The sequence below is a fragment of the Theropithecus gelada genome, chromosome 10, assembly GCF_003255815.1.
Source record: "Theropithecus gelada isolate Dixy chromosome 10, Tgel_1.0, whole genome shotgun sequence".
Lineage (NCBI taxonomy): Eukaryota > Metazoa > Chordata > Mammalia > Primates > Cercopithecidae > Theropithecus > Theropithecus gelada.
The window spans coordinates 39,774,735-39,788,463 of NC_037678.1; the positions used below are offsets into that span (position 1 = coordinate 39,774,735).

Consider the following 13,729-nt stretch of genomic DNA (forward strand, 5'->3'; position numbering starts at 1 on the left):
GGTCAGGAGTTCAAGACCAGCTTGGCCAACATGGTGAAACCCCTTATCTACTAAACACACAAAAATTAGCAAGGCATGGTGGTGTGTGCCTGTAATCCCAGCTACTCAGGAGGCTGAGACAGGAGAATTCGCTTGAACCCGGGAGGCAGAGGTTATAGTGAGCCGAGGTTGCGGCAACAGAGCGAGACTCCATCTCAAAAAAAAAAAAAAAAGGGCTGTTACCTTCCTGGCAGTGGCACGAGGGGAAGAAGAGCATAGCTGAGCTGTTGTGTTAAGGGCACCTGGGACAATGCCCTTTCCACCCCTGTAGGTTCCCACCACAGCCTCCCTCCCCTCCACACTTCTGCTCTAGCATTACAGATAATTTCTTTAAAATATGTAACAAATTCCGACGATTGGGATGAATTCCCTCGTGAATTGGGCCTTCAGTTCCGTGGTTGGTGACGAGGGGTTAGTCGCCCCCTTCACATGGCTCCGGGAGGACTGGCTTGGTGCGTTCTCGGGATGGTGCGTTCCTGGGACGATGCGTTCCTGGGGCAGAATCATCCAGGCTTTTGCAACTATCTTGACACTTGATTTTATTTTGCCACAGAATGGCTTATTTCTGTCTGTTAAACGTTCCCCATGAAAGCCCTTAATAAAATTCGCCTCTGAAGGGTGAAAGTTGGATTTAGATTCTAAAATTTGCAAATATTTTGTTTTTCAGGTCTTGAGTCACCACGTCCGAATATAATTCTTGGATTAGTAATCTGCCAAAAAATAAAACGTCCCGCAAACACTGGAGAGTTAGACAAGATGGATGAAAAGCGAACCCGACTTCAACAAGAAGAAGTGGACGTTCCGGCCTATCCAAAAGTAACCACAGCCCCGCAGTCCGAAAAGAAGCCCTCCAAGTATCAGCTCTACTCTGCAGACACGGCTGTCAGCAGCACACCCCCTGGGTCGCCTCCCCCTCCGCCCCCTCTTCCAGAACCGCCGGTGCTAAAAGTGTTGTCATCCCTCAAACCTGCAGCCACCAGCCCAGCCACAGCAGCCACAACAGCAGCAGCAGCCTCCACGGCAGCTTCCTCCGCCGCTTCCTCTGCTTCCAAAACAGCGTCACCACTGGAGCACATCCTGCAGACTCTCTTTGGAAAGAAGAAATCATTCGACCCCTCTGTCCGGGAGCCACCTGGGTCCACCGCAGGTCTCCCCCAGGAGCCCAAAACCACAGCAGAGGACGGGGTGCCGGCGCCTCCGCTGTTAGATCCGATCGTCCAGCAGTTCGGTCAGTTCTCAAAAGATAAGGCCCTAGAGGAAGAGGAGGATGACAGGCCATACGACCCCGAGGAGGAATATGACCCCGAGAGGGCTTTCGACACTCAGCTTGTGGAGCGAGGCCGGCGCCACGAGGTGGAAAGGGCTCCTGAAGCAGCTGCAGCGGAGCGGGAAGAGGTGGCCTACGACCCCGAGGATGAGACCATCTTAGAAGAAGCGAAAGTGACCGTTGATGACTTGCCCAACAGGATGTGTGCCGACGTGAGAAGGAACTCCGTGGACAGGCCTGCTGAGCCGGTGGCTGGGGCCGCCACACCCTCCTTGGTGGAACAACAGAAGATGCTAGAAGAGCTGAACAAACAGATCGAGGAGCAGAAGAGACAGCTGGAGGAGCAGGAAGAAGCTCTCAGGCAGCAGAGGGCCGCAGTCGGGGTCTCCATGGCCCACTTCTCAGTGTCAGACGCCTTGATGTCTCCACCACCAAAGTCATCCTTGCCCAAGGCGGAGCTGTTCCAGCAAGAGCAGCAGCCCGCAGACAAGCCCACTTCCCTGCCCCCCGCCAGCCAGGCATCAAACCACAGAGACCCACGGCAGGCAAGGCGCCTGGTCGCCGAGGCCGGTGACGGGGAGGGGGAGCCTCCCTCCAGGCTTTCGGCACGTGGTGCCCAGGGTGCCCTGCCTGAGAGAGATGCTTGCAGGGGCGGCCTTGTGGGCCAGGCACCGGTGCCAGTCCTGGAGGAAAAGGAGCCAGCCTCTTCCCCCTGGGCTTCAGGTGAAAAGCCCCCAGCGGGGTCCGAGCAGGACGGCTGGAAGGCAGAGCCTGGGGAGGGCACCCGCCCTGCCACGGCTGGAGACAGCTCGGCCAGGCCTGCCCGGAGGGTGCTGCTGCCCACACCACCCTGTGGTGCCCTGCAGCCCAGCTTCCCGCTGCAGCACGACGGTGAGAGGGACCCTTTCACCAGCCCGGGGTTCGCGTCGCAGGACAAGGCTCTTGGCTCAGCTCAGTATGAGGACCCAAGAAACCTTCTTTCTGCTGGAAGGAGCAGCAGCCCTGCAGTTGAAACAGAGGGGGACAGAGAGCCACAGGCCAGACCCGGCGAGGGCACCACCCCGCTCCCCACACCAGGACAGAAAGTGGGGGGCGCTCAGCCCCAGTTTCAAGGTCAGCGTGAACCTGGACCTCATGCTTTGGGGATGTCAGGGCTTCATGGCCCCAATTTCCCGGGACCAAGGGGGCCAGCCCCTCCGTTTCCAGAAGAGAGTATCGCCTCTAACGATGGGCCACGAGGGCCTCAGCCAGCCAGATTTGGAGCCCAGAAGGGGCCCATCCCTTCCTTATTCTCGGGGCAACATGGGCCACCTCCTTATGGGGACAGCAGAGGCCCCTCACCCTCTTACCTTGGTGGACCACGAGGAGTGGCACCATCCCAATTTGAAGAACGCAAGGATCCCCATGGGGAGAAGAGGGAGTTCCAGGACGCCCCGTATAACGAGGTCTCGGGCACCCCCGCCCAGTTTGAAGGGACAGAGCAAGCCCCGTTTCTGGGAGGCAGAGGCGGCGCGCCTTTCCAGTTCGGAGGCCAGAGAAGGCCGCTGCTGTCCCAGCTGAAAGGCCCCCGAGGCGGCCCCCCTCCCTCTCAGTTTGGAGGTCAGAGAGGCCCACCCCCTGGCCATTTCGTGGGCCCAAGAGGGCCCCATCCTAGTCAGTTTGAAGCTACCCGGGGCCCTCATCCCAACCAGTTCGAAGGACCCAGAGGCCAGGTCCCTAACTTTATGCCAGGTCCCAGGGGCATTCAGCCTCAGCAGTTCGAAGACCAGAGGGTCCATTCACCACCAAGATTCACAAACCAAAGGGCGCCAGCACCGCTGCAGTTTGGTGGACTACGGGGGTCTGCGCCCTTTTCTGAAAAAAACGAGCAGACCCCGTCGCGATTTCACTTCCAGGGCCAGGCCCCGCAGGTGATGAAGCCGGGCCCCAGGCCCCTGCTGGAGCTCCCCAGCCACCCCCCGCAGCACCGGAAGGACCGCTGGGAGGAGGCCGGGCCGCCCTCCGCGCTCTCCTCCAGTGCGCCCGGACAGGGCCCCGAGGCCGACGGACAGTGGGCATCGCCCGACTTCCGAGAGGGCAAAGGCCACGAATACAGAAACCAGACTTTCGAAGGGAGGCAGAGGGAGCGCTTCGACGCGGGCCCCAAAGAGAAGCCGCTGGAGGAGCCCGACGCCCAGGGCCGGGCGTCCGAGGACAGGAGGAGAGAGCGCGAGCGCGGCCGAAACTGGAGCCGAGAGCGGGACTGGGACCGGGCCCGGGAGTGGGACCGACACCGGGACAAGGACTGCAGCCGGGACTGGGACAGAAACCGGGAGAGGAGCGCCAACCGTGACCGAGAGCGCGAGGCCGACCGGGGCAAGGAGTGGGACCGCAGCCGGGAGCGGAGCAGGAACCGAGAGCGCGAGCGAGACCGGAGGCGCGACCGGGACCGGTCCCGGAGCAGAGAGCGGGACCGAGACAAGGCCAGGGACAGGGAGCGGGGCCGCGACCGCAAAGACCGGAGCAAGAGCAAAGAGAGCGCTCGGGACCCGAAGCCCGAGGCCTCGAGGGCCTCCGACGCCGGTGCCGCCTCGCAGGCCTAGACGCCCCGGCCGGGCAGAGACCCTTTTTAAAGCCACGTTCGTAAAATGCGTTGAACAAATAGCTTTTGAAATAGCCACGATCTTAGATTCAGGATAGAATATTCTGGACTTAAAAATTACTGTAATTTTGTGTAAATGGTTTCTTACTAGATTTCACATCTTTACAATTCTGATGCTTTTTTTAAAAAAACTAAACTTTAATATTTCCATTTAAAGTTAAAGAAATGGGAAATTGCCTACAGAGCATATTGCTTTTTCAGATCATAAAGTTACCTTTTTCAATAACTTGACTATTGTAAATTTTAAGGGAATTTCATTGGACCCTAGAGCCATACCTTCACTGACATCTCATCTGTTTGTGTTTCCAGAAGCTGCTCTTATAGGTCTTAGCCGCTGTCCCGGAGGCCGGTGTGGGTGTGACCCGCAGGCGTCCACCCTGCGGCTGGGGAGAAGTGTTAGTAGCTTGTATCTGGAGTCTTGAGAAACACAAAACTTACAAATGCATCTTTCTTTTGTCATAAAATTTGAATTGCAATTTTCAACTGGGAAACAAACACACATTTCTTAGCGAGCTCAGCTTTTATATGTCACCTTATCAATTTTTTCAAAAACATGATTTAAAGCAACATCTGTCCTAGTATAATTGTTGCATTTTAAATAACAATTTATTGAAAAACGTTAAGTTTGACCAGCCTAGAAAAAAGTAACAAACCAATTAAGTGTACTTCGGGGGCGGGGAGCAGTCCTTGATCTGAATAATCGGAAGGTTTTGTTCGTCCAGTTTCACCTTCTGAGCAGTTCTGTGTCCCGAGAAAAGTGCAGTCAGCCTCAAACTGGTATTTGTCAGATGATACATTTAAAAGTTTGTCCTTGAAAGTGGAACAATACTCGTATAAAGTCTGAGATGAGAAATAGTGATTATTAGCTCAAGAACTGCAAATGAGATAGGAAGCTGTTCACTGTGAAACAGTCTCTTGCTTGTGTATTTTTTGAGTACTTCTGAAGTGTGAAGTAAAAAACATCTGGCTAATTTATTTGTACAAATACACTTTGATAATTTTTTATATTTTCATAAAGTTACTTTTACAGATATAAAATTAAAGAACTTCACTTGTCCTTTGGAGTCTGTTATTCCATTGTACGTCACTACAGATTTTTCACTTTATAGCACAGATTTCTTAAGTTAAGAAAACATTGAGAACGTATCAGTTTGAGATGTTTGGTGTTGAAAGCCAAGTGTCCATAGGTTAAATTACATTAAAGTAGGTGTCACTTTCCAACATCTAGTACGATGTGAAGGTTTTTTTTGTTTGTTTGTTTAACATATAAAGCAAATTTTTCTAATTTAAATACACAAATGTAAAAATCAAGTGTGTTTCTTTAGTTTACTTGATAGAGATTCCTGTAAATTGTATTTTCTATTGCGGAGGCTTATATCACTGTACATGAGAACATGGAACGACATAGGTTTTGTTACTCGCAGTAGAATAAACAGCCACAGGAAGTTTCTGTCTCGGGTCTTCATCAGCCTTTTTCTAACGCCGAGAAGTTTGGGGTCATGCACGGACGCCCTGGCCACCCCGTTTCTTGTTGCTGGTTTGCCTGGGCGTGGGCAGGAGTGCCCTTTGGACCCCTCCCTGAACTCATGCTGAGCCCAGGGTGAGACTGGCTGGGTGCGGGTCCCCACATCCTTCCGTCACGGGGCAACTCTCTCGCTGCCTGTGGGGACTCAGTGCCATGCAGCTCTGGAGATGATGGGCAGGAAGGTCGGGAGGAGGGACTCACCCCCTTCAGACCCTCTCCTGGGGCTTTCAGAGTGGGAGCCCGAGACCACCGCGACAGCCTCAGCTGTGGTGAAGGGGTCTCATGGTTGAGGAGTGAGCCCCGAAGCCCCAGCCCATCCAGGCTGCAGCACAGAGCGCGCCCCCGGACTCTGCCGGGCGTGGGCTGCAGCACAGAGTGCGCCTGGTGGCTCTGCCAGGCGTGGGCTGCTGCTGAGGACACAGGTGGGCAGGCGGGGTTGGCGGCCCAGACCCAGCAGTGCCAATAGAGGAGACATGGTGCCCCACGTGCCTGCACACAGCGTGGCTGCAGGGACAGGCTCCGTGAGCTGGCGCCTGGCCTGCGCTTGGCTTCTGAACAAGCCTATGGGTCCACAGCCCAGCCATGAGCAGACGCTGGTGGGACGTTCCCGTGCAGACCAGTGCAGCCCCCTTGGCCAAGTGTCTGGTGGGACAGCAACAGCTCTGACCAGCCGCCTCCAACAGCTCCAGACCGTGACCCGTGCAGCCAAAGGGCTCACTGTGCGGAAAAGTGGCGAGGAAGACTCAGCTCCAGTCTGCCTCTGGGCTCATCTGCGGCCCGGTCGGTCACACGAAGCAGGGAAAGGTCCAGGCCCCGGAGCCCTGGCACCCACAGGCCCACAAGGCACCACAGGGTCACTGAACTGTGGCTCCCTGTTCCAGCAGGGAGGCCGAGGCAGCCGTCGGGGAAAATGGAAAGAGCCATCTCACTCGAGAACTCGGCACGGGGGCCTCCAACAGGCGGTAACACCCAAAGCAGCAAGCACCTTCCCTGCCCAGCCCTCACATCAGGCGTCAGTGAGTCCCAGGGAGGAGGCAGCAGTGGGGGCCGTGGCTGTGGCTGAGCTTGGGGGGCCTAACCAGAAGGGCAGAAAAGACAAGACCACAACAGACATGCCCAGACGGACAGTGACCTCAGCCCTCGGTGGCAGGGCAGGGCCAGTAAACAGGCTGAGCCAGAGCGAGACTGGCTGGGTGCGGGTCCCCACACGCTGGGTCTGTCTTCCTGTGGGACACAGCAAAAGAGAGAACCAAGCCTGCCCAAAACGTCAGACCCAGCAGTCACCGCTGTCGTTATTTTGGTATTTTCCTTAATCTTTTTCTCTCTCTGCATCTAAATTTTGATAAAATCAGGGTCCCTCCAGGAGCACGCTGTGGCCTGGGGTTTGCTCCTCCTCCGGCTGCTCTGCTGCTTCCAGCCGACCTCACTCATGGGCTCAGGGTACCCATGTGGGGACCCTGCCATTGGCTGAGTACATCTGTTCCACAGGAGGCTGGGAGGCTCAGTGGGCTTACTCAGAGGAAAACCTGAACGAACTCCATCACCCGCCTCCGTAAACCACAGCTCTGCCTGGCATCTGGGCCTCCTTTCAGATCCAGGGTCTAGAAATTCCTAGAAGGCCTGATTATTTCCCATCCCCGTTGCACAGACTCCTGATAAACAGAGGAAGATCCATTTGGGAAGGGGTGGTGGGAAAATTAGCTGCGTATTTTTGGCATTTAGCAGGGCCCCTTCCTCTGGGAGACGGCAGTCTCTCCTCCATTCCAGGGGCCTGGGTCTGTCCAGAGTCTGGAACTTGGCCGAGGGCCCGGAACTCTGTGTTGGGGCTTCCAGTCAGAGCGAAGGACTCCTGCTCTCGAACCTACAGCCTTTCTGCCAGCACAAAACGGGGACGCCTTTGGCAGGATGTCCATTTTTTTCAGTTGTAGGGAAGCCGCACCCATCAGGCAACGCGGGAACTATGTGGGTCAGATGACTGCGCCTCTGCTGCCCCTCACCGCTGTGCTGGGAATCATGTCGGTGGCATGGCTCCCGCCAGCCCGGAGCTCCACCATCCCCACTGCATTGGGAGTCCAGCTGCACCGCAGCAGTTCCCACCGCAGTTTTTGGCCTGCAGAAAAGAATGATCATGGAGCTCTTCCCGGGGGCGAGTGAGGGTGCAGGTGAGGGTGAGGGTGAGGGTGCGGGTGCGGGTGACAGATCGGGTGCGAGTGTGGGTGAGGGTGCGGGTGAGGGTGTGGGTGAGGGTGAGGGTGAGGTGCGGGTGTGGGTGATGGTGTGGGTGAGGGATCGGGTGTGGGTGCAGGTGACAGATCGGGTGCGAGTGTGGGTGAGGGTGCGGGTGACAGATCGGGTGCGAGTGTGGGTGAGGGTGCGGGTGAGGGTGAGGGTGCGGGTGTGGGTGACAGATCGGGTGCGAGTGTGGGTGAGGGTGCAGGTGAGGGTGAGGGTGAGGGTGAGGGTGCAGGTAACAGATCGGGTGCGAGTGTGGGTGAGGGTGCGGGTGAGGGTGAGGGTGAGGGTGCGGGTACAGGTGACAGATCGGGTGCGAGTGTGGGTGCGGGTGCGGGTGAGGGTGAGGGTGAGGTGCGGGTGCGGGTGATGGTGTGGGTGAGGGATCGGGTGTGGGTGCAGGTGACAGATCGGGTGTGAGTGTGGGTGAGGGTGCGGGTGAGGGTGAGGGTGCAGGTGCGGGTGAAGTTCTGGGTGAGGGTGCGGGTGAGGGTCCGGGTGAGGGTGTGGGGCTACCCTGTGAATTCACTCCTCAGAATCCTGGTGAAGGGGTGACCTCCAAGCCCCAAGGACATCAAGCTGGTCTTGCGTGACAAATCCATCCTAGCGTTCCACTGTCCTCTCCAGTATACGAGGAAAGTTCTGGATTTCACTTAGTTTAGGGTAGGCTACCTGTGGGGCAACAGTTTCGGTGATTGATCAAGAAAGTGGGGGCAGGAGGGGTGGTCACTCCCAGCCGTTCACTCCAACACATCAAATCGAGAATCTCGTATCTGAGTCCCTGTCTCACTTATGCAAGCTTATATTCCTTCCACCCAGATCCCACACTCTCAACATCCATTTCCACATATTTTCCCCAGGTTTTGGTACGGAAGCATTTGTGGGCCACACTTCACACCTTCTCTTTTGGGGCCTGCTGGAACTCCAGTCTGGATCTAGGTCTAGAAGGAAAACAGAGGTGGTGGTGGGTCCTGGGCAGGATGGTGGCGCCTTACAGGGCAGCTCCCTAGGGAAGACACTTGAGGGTCTTCAGGCAAAGGGGTCTCAGCTCCCCAGGCAGTGGTGGAAGAGCCGCATGGGCCTTCAGAGAAGACTTGTGGAGTTTACAGGCAGATCCCAACAGACTTGCGGGGCTTGTGGTCCTCAGCTTCACTGGGATCTTCCCACATGCCCCCATTCCAACATCAGGTTCCAGTTCTTTCCCAACTTCCCTTAAATTTAACAAAAGAGGCACTGCAAAGTCGAAACTGTAGATTATGCTGTAATTAAATTGTCCAGGAGACTAGGCTTCAGGTTTGTTTTGCAGAAATCTCAGCCGCGTGGCTACAGGAGATAAGGACTTATTTTAAGACAGTCATAGAGGCTTTCAGGTTCCTTTTCAGACTCCAAGCCAGGAATTTAAAGCACCGAGAGCTGGAGCTGCTGTGTCCATCACCAGCAGGTCCTTGTCCTGCTAATTCCTGTCTACAGCTTCACCAGCACATGGGCCAGTGAGACATCCCTGCCTCCCTCTTTCTTCCTCAGCTCTTTCTCTTCCCCCTTGTTCAATTTGCCTGGAAGCATGCAAGAAGAAAGTACAGGGCCGCCCCCAACCCCTCTGCTTCTGCCCATCACAAGTGCCACGAACCTATGGTCCCCACCATCTCCTCTCACTTCTCCCACCTCTTCAGCAAGAAGCAGGTGCACATTTGGATGGTTTGATTGGATGCTGCCTTCACATTGTGTATAAACTGAAGTTAGAGCAGGTACTCACCACAGTTCTTGCCATTGGTTTTAACATGGAAGCAGTAAAATATAAGAACACTTGTTTTGGGCCAGGCGCGGTGGCTCAGCCTATAATCCCAGCACTTTGGGAGGCCAAGGCAGGCAGATCACGAGGTCAGGAATTCAAGACCAGCCTGGCCAATACGGTGGAACCCCATCTCTATTAAATATATAAAAATTAGCCAGGCGTGGTGGTGGGCTCCTGTAATCCCAGCTACTTGGGAGGCCGAGGCAGCAGAATTGCTTGAACCCAGGAGGTGGAGGTTGCAGTGAGCTGAGATCACACCGTTGCGCTCCAGGCTGGTTGACAGAGCGAGACTCTGACTCAAAAAGAGAACACTTGTTTCACAGTGTGGGATGTTGGTGGTCAAGATATAATGAGGCCTCTCGGGAAGCATTACTTCCAGAATACCCAGGGTCTTCTTTTGCTGGTAGACAGCAATGATCATGAAAGAATTAGGGAAGTGGCAGATGTGCTGCAGAAAAGGCTTCGGGCAGGTGAGTGTGGAGACGCAGCGCCACTGCTCTCCGCAAACAAACAGGGTTTGCCCAGCGCTTGGGCCATCAGTGCGACGACAGATGAGCCAGCTCTTCAGTCTCTTCCTAATAGGACATGGTATGTTCAAGCCACTTGTGCAACACAGAGCTGGTGTGGATGAGGGACTTGACTGGCTGTCAAATGAGTTTTCAAAACATTAAATGGAAACTAGACATCTAACCAAAGACATGTTTTGATAAAATTGGTCCAGACTTGCTACAGCAAAATTAGTTTGTATCTTGGTTAAGAAACAGCATCCGGGGCTGGCTTGGGCAGAATAATAAACTTATTTTGTTGCCAATTATTGTTTGCCAGATATAATGTTGTTCTTTAGCAATGTGCTTGGTTTTAAAGAAATTCTTCTTAGGAAAAAAGTGTCCCCATTTACTTCCCATAAGCTTAAAACCTGGACATAGTTGTGAAACCTTTAAATAAATCCACCTTGGAGATTAAAATACAGACAAGTAAATAAATAAGGCGGGCGCGGTGGCTCACGCCTGAGGGAGCCCTGTTGGGGAGGAGGTGAATCCCCTGAGCTTGCTGGAGACCAGCCTGGGCAACACGATCGATGGACCTTGTCTCTATTTTAAAAAAATAAATATATTTTAAAAGGCCGGGTGCGGTGGCTCGCGCCTGTAATCCCAGCACTTTGGGAGGCTGAGGTGGGTGGATCACGAGGTCAGGAGATCGAGACCATCCTGGCTAACATGATGAAACCCCAAACCCCGTCTCTACTAAAAAAATTAGCCAGCGTGGTGGCACGTGCCTGTAATCCCAGCTACTCGGGAGGCTGAGGCGGAAGAATCGCTTGAACCTAGGAGGCGGATGTTGGTGAACCAAGATCGTGCCACCGTACTCCAGCCTGGGTGACAGAGACTCCATCTAAAAAAAAAAAAAGAAAGAAAAAAGAATTCAGGCTGGGCACGGTGACTTATATCTGTAATCCCAGAACTTTGGGAGGCCGAGGAGGGCAGATCACTTGAGGTCAGGAGCTCGAGACCAGCCTGGCCAACATGGCGAAACCCTGTCTCTACCAGAAAAATACAAAACATAGGCAGGCATCATGGCATGTGCCTATAATCCCAGCTACTCGGGTGGCTGAGGTAGGAGAATCGCGTGAACCCAGGAGGCGGAGGTGGCAGTGAGCCAAGATCACACCACTGCACTCCAGCCTGGGTGACAGAGCAAGACTCTGCCTCAAAAAAATAAATTAATTAATTAAAAATAAATAAAGCACTGACTCACCATTTTCTTTTCCCAGGTTATCCAGGGCACTTGGGCGAAAGCATCACCCACTTTTACTAGAATGTTCAATGGCAGCCTTGGTTCCAGAGGCACTTGGTGAATTCTGCCCATCGGTGGCCATTTGCATGAATTATCAGCGCCTCTTTCCCGAGGGAAAAGGGGTCATGAATGCTTCTAAATCAAAGGCAATCAAAGATCCAGCTCCAGAAAACCCAGAACCAGCTTTGATCACTCCACGTCACAGAACAGAAATATCAACTGGCCCCAGAGTCCAAGAAGCTACAAGAGGATGGGAGGAAGGGGGAGCAGTTGCCAGCCGGCCTGGTGACCCTGCCCTGCCCAACCTTCCAAGAATTAAAAAAAGAAAAAAATAAAACAAAAAAACACCCTGCTTGCTATGGTCTGAGTTTGTATCCCTCCAAGATTCATACTGAAACCTAATCTCCACTGTGGTGGCATTAAGAAGCGGGGTCTTGGCCGGGCGCGGTAGCTCACGCCTGTAATCCCAGCACTTTGGGAGGTCGAGGCAGGCAGATCACAAGCTCAGGAGATTGAGACCATCCTGGCTGACACGGTGAAACCCCGTCTCTATTAAAAATACAAAAAGTTAGCCGGGCGTGGTGGCAGCGCCTGTAGTCCCAGCTACTCAGGAGGCTGAGGCAGAAGAATGGCGCGAACCCTGGAGGCGGAGGTTGCCGTGAGCCAAGATCGCGCCACTGCACTCCAGCCTGGGCGACAGAGCGAGACTCCATCTCAAAAAAAAAAAAAAAAAAGAAAAGGGGTCTTTAAAACAATGGCTGGACGCGGTGGCTCATGCCTGTAATCCCAGCCCTTTGGGAAGCCGAGGTGGGAGGATCACCTGAGGTCAGGAGTTTGAGACCAGCCTGACCAGCATGGAGAAACTCTGTCTCTACTAAAAGTACAAAAAAATTAGCTGGGTGTGGTGGCACGCGCCTGTAATCCCAGCTACTCAGGAGGCTGAGGCAGGAGAATTGCTTGAACCTGGGAGGCGGAGGTTGCAGTGAACCAAGATCACACCATTGCACTCCAGCCTCGGCAATAAATTGAGACTCCATCTCAAAAACAAAAATAAAAAATAAGAAGAGGGATCTTTAGGAGGTGACTAGGTCATGATGGGAGAGCCATCATGAATGGGATTAGTGCCCTTTGACAACAGGCCTGAGGGAGCTGATTTTCTCTCTCTGGTACGTGAGGATGCAACAGGAAGGCACCATCTGAGTGGAACAGGCCCTCACCAGTCATCATATATGCTGGTGCCTTGATCTGGAACTTTCCAGCTTCCAGAACTAGGAGCAATACATTTCTGTTGTTTATAAGTGACCTAGTCTAAGGTGTCTTGTTATGACAGCACAAATGGACTAAGACAGTGCTGGATTTTTATTGGAACTGCATACATCAATTTTGGGAATAACATACATCTTAACACTATCAAACCTTCTAATCCATGAACATAGTATACTCTATATTTGTCCATCTTTTTAATTTATTTCAACAGTATTTTGTAGTTATCAGTGTACAGGTCTTTTACATCTTTTGTCAAATTTATTTCTAAGCTTTTTTTTTTTTTTTTCTGAGACTGAGTCTCACTTTGTCACTGAGGCTGGACTGCAGTGGCACAATCTTGGCTTACTGTAACCTCCGCCTCCCAGGTTCAAGCAATTCTCCTGCTTCAGCCTCCTGAGTAGCTGGAATTACAGGTGCCTGCCACCAGCCTCGGCTAATTTTTGTATTTTTAGTATAGATGGGGTTTCACCATGTTGGTCAGGCTGGTCTCCGACTCCTGACCTCTGGTGACCCACCCACCTTGGCCTCCCAAAGTGCTGGGATTACAGACGTGAACCACCGTGCCTGGCCCTATTTCTAACTTTTTTCATATTTTTTTAATACCATGGTAAATGCCATCTCTTAAAAATTCAGTTTCTGATTGTTGCTATTGTATAGAAATACAACTGAATTAAAAATTTTTAAATTTGAAATAATTGTAGATTCACAGGAAGTTGCAAAAATAGTACAGAGAGGTCCCATGAAGCTCTCACTCAGTGTCCCTCAGTGGTTACAGTTTACATAACTATAGCCCAATATCAAAACTGGAGGGTGAGCGCGGTGGCTCACACCTGTAATCCCAGCACTTTGGGAGGCCGAGGCGGGTGGATCACCTGACGTCAGGGGTTAGAGACCAGCCTTGTCAACATGGCAAAACCCCATCTCTACTAAAAATACAAAAATTAGCCGAGTGTGGTAGCAGACGCTTGTAATCCCAGCTACTCCGGAGGCTGAAGCAGGAGGATCGCTTGAACCGGGGAGACGGAGATTGCAGTGAACCGAGGTTGCGCCACTGAATTCCAGGCTGGGCGACAGAGCAAGACGCCATCTCCAGAAAAAAAAAAACCACCTGGAAACAGATATGGGCCCACTGCATGTGTCCAGTTCTGTGGCATTTCCACATGTGCAGATTCA

At 53.2% G+C, this 13,729-nt stretch overlaps 1 protein-coding gene and 1 pseudogene across 4 annotated transcripts in view; both read left to right on the forward strand.

Moving 5' to 3' along the window:
* Nucleotides 1–5,397, forward strand: part of DIDO1 (death inducer-obliterator 1) — a 61,881-nt gene extending 56,484 nt beyond the window's left edge. For 2 of the 4 annotated variants that reach the window (XM_025398184.1, XM_025398185.1), the window contains exon 16: nt 707–5,397. In XM_025398184.1, the coding sequence (XP_025253969.1) occupies nt 707–3,888 (3,182 nt within the window). In that variant the 3' untranslated portion in view covers nt 3,889–5,397. The remainder of the gene's footprint in view (nt 1–706) is intronic. The other 2 variants (XM_025398183.1, XM_025398182.1) reach the window with 1 other exon arrangement.
* A 3,936-nt stretch (nt 5,398–9,333) lies between these two features.
* Nucleotides 9,334–10,167, forward strand: LOC112632452 (annotated as a pseudogene).
* Nucleotides 10,168–13,729: the final 3,562 nt, after the last annotated feature.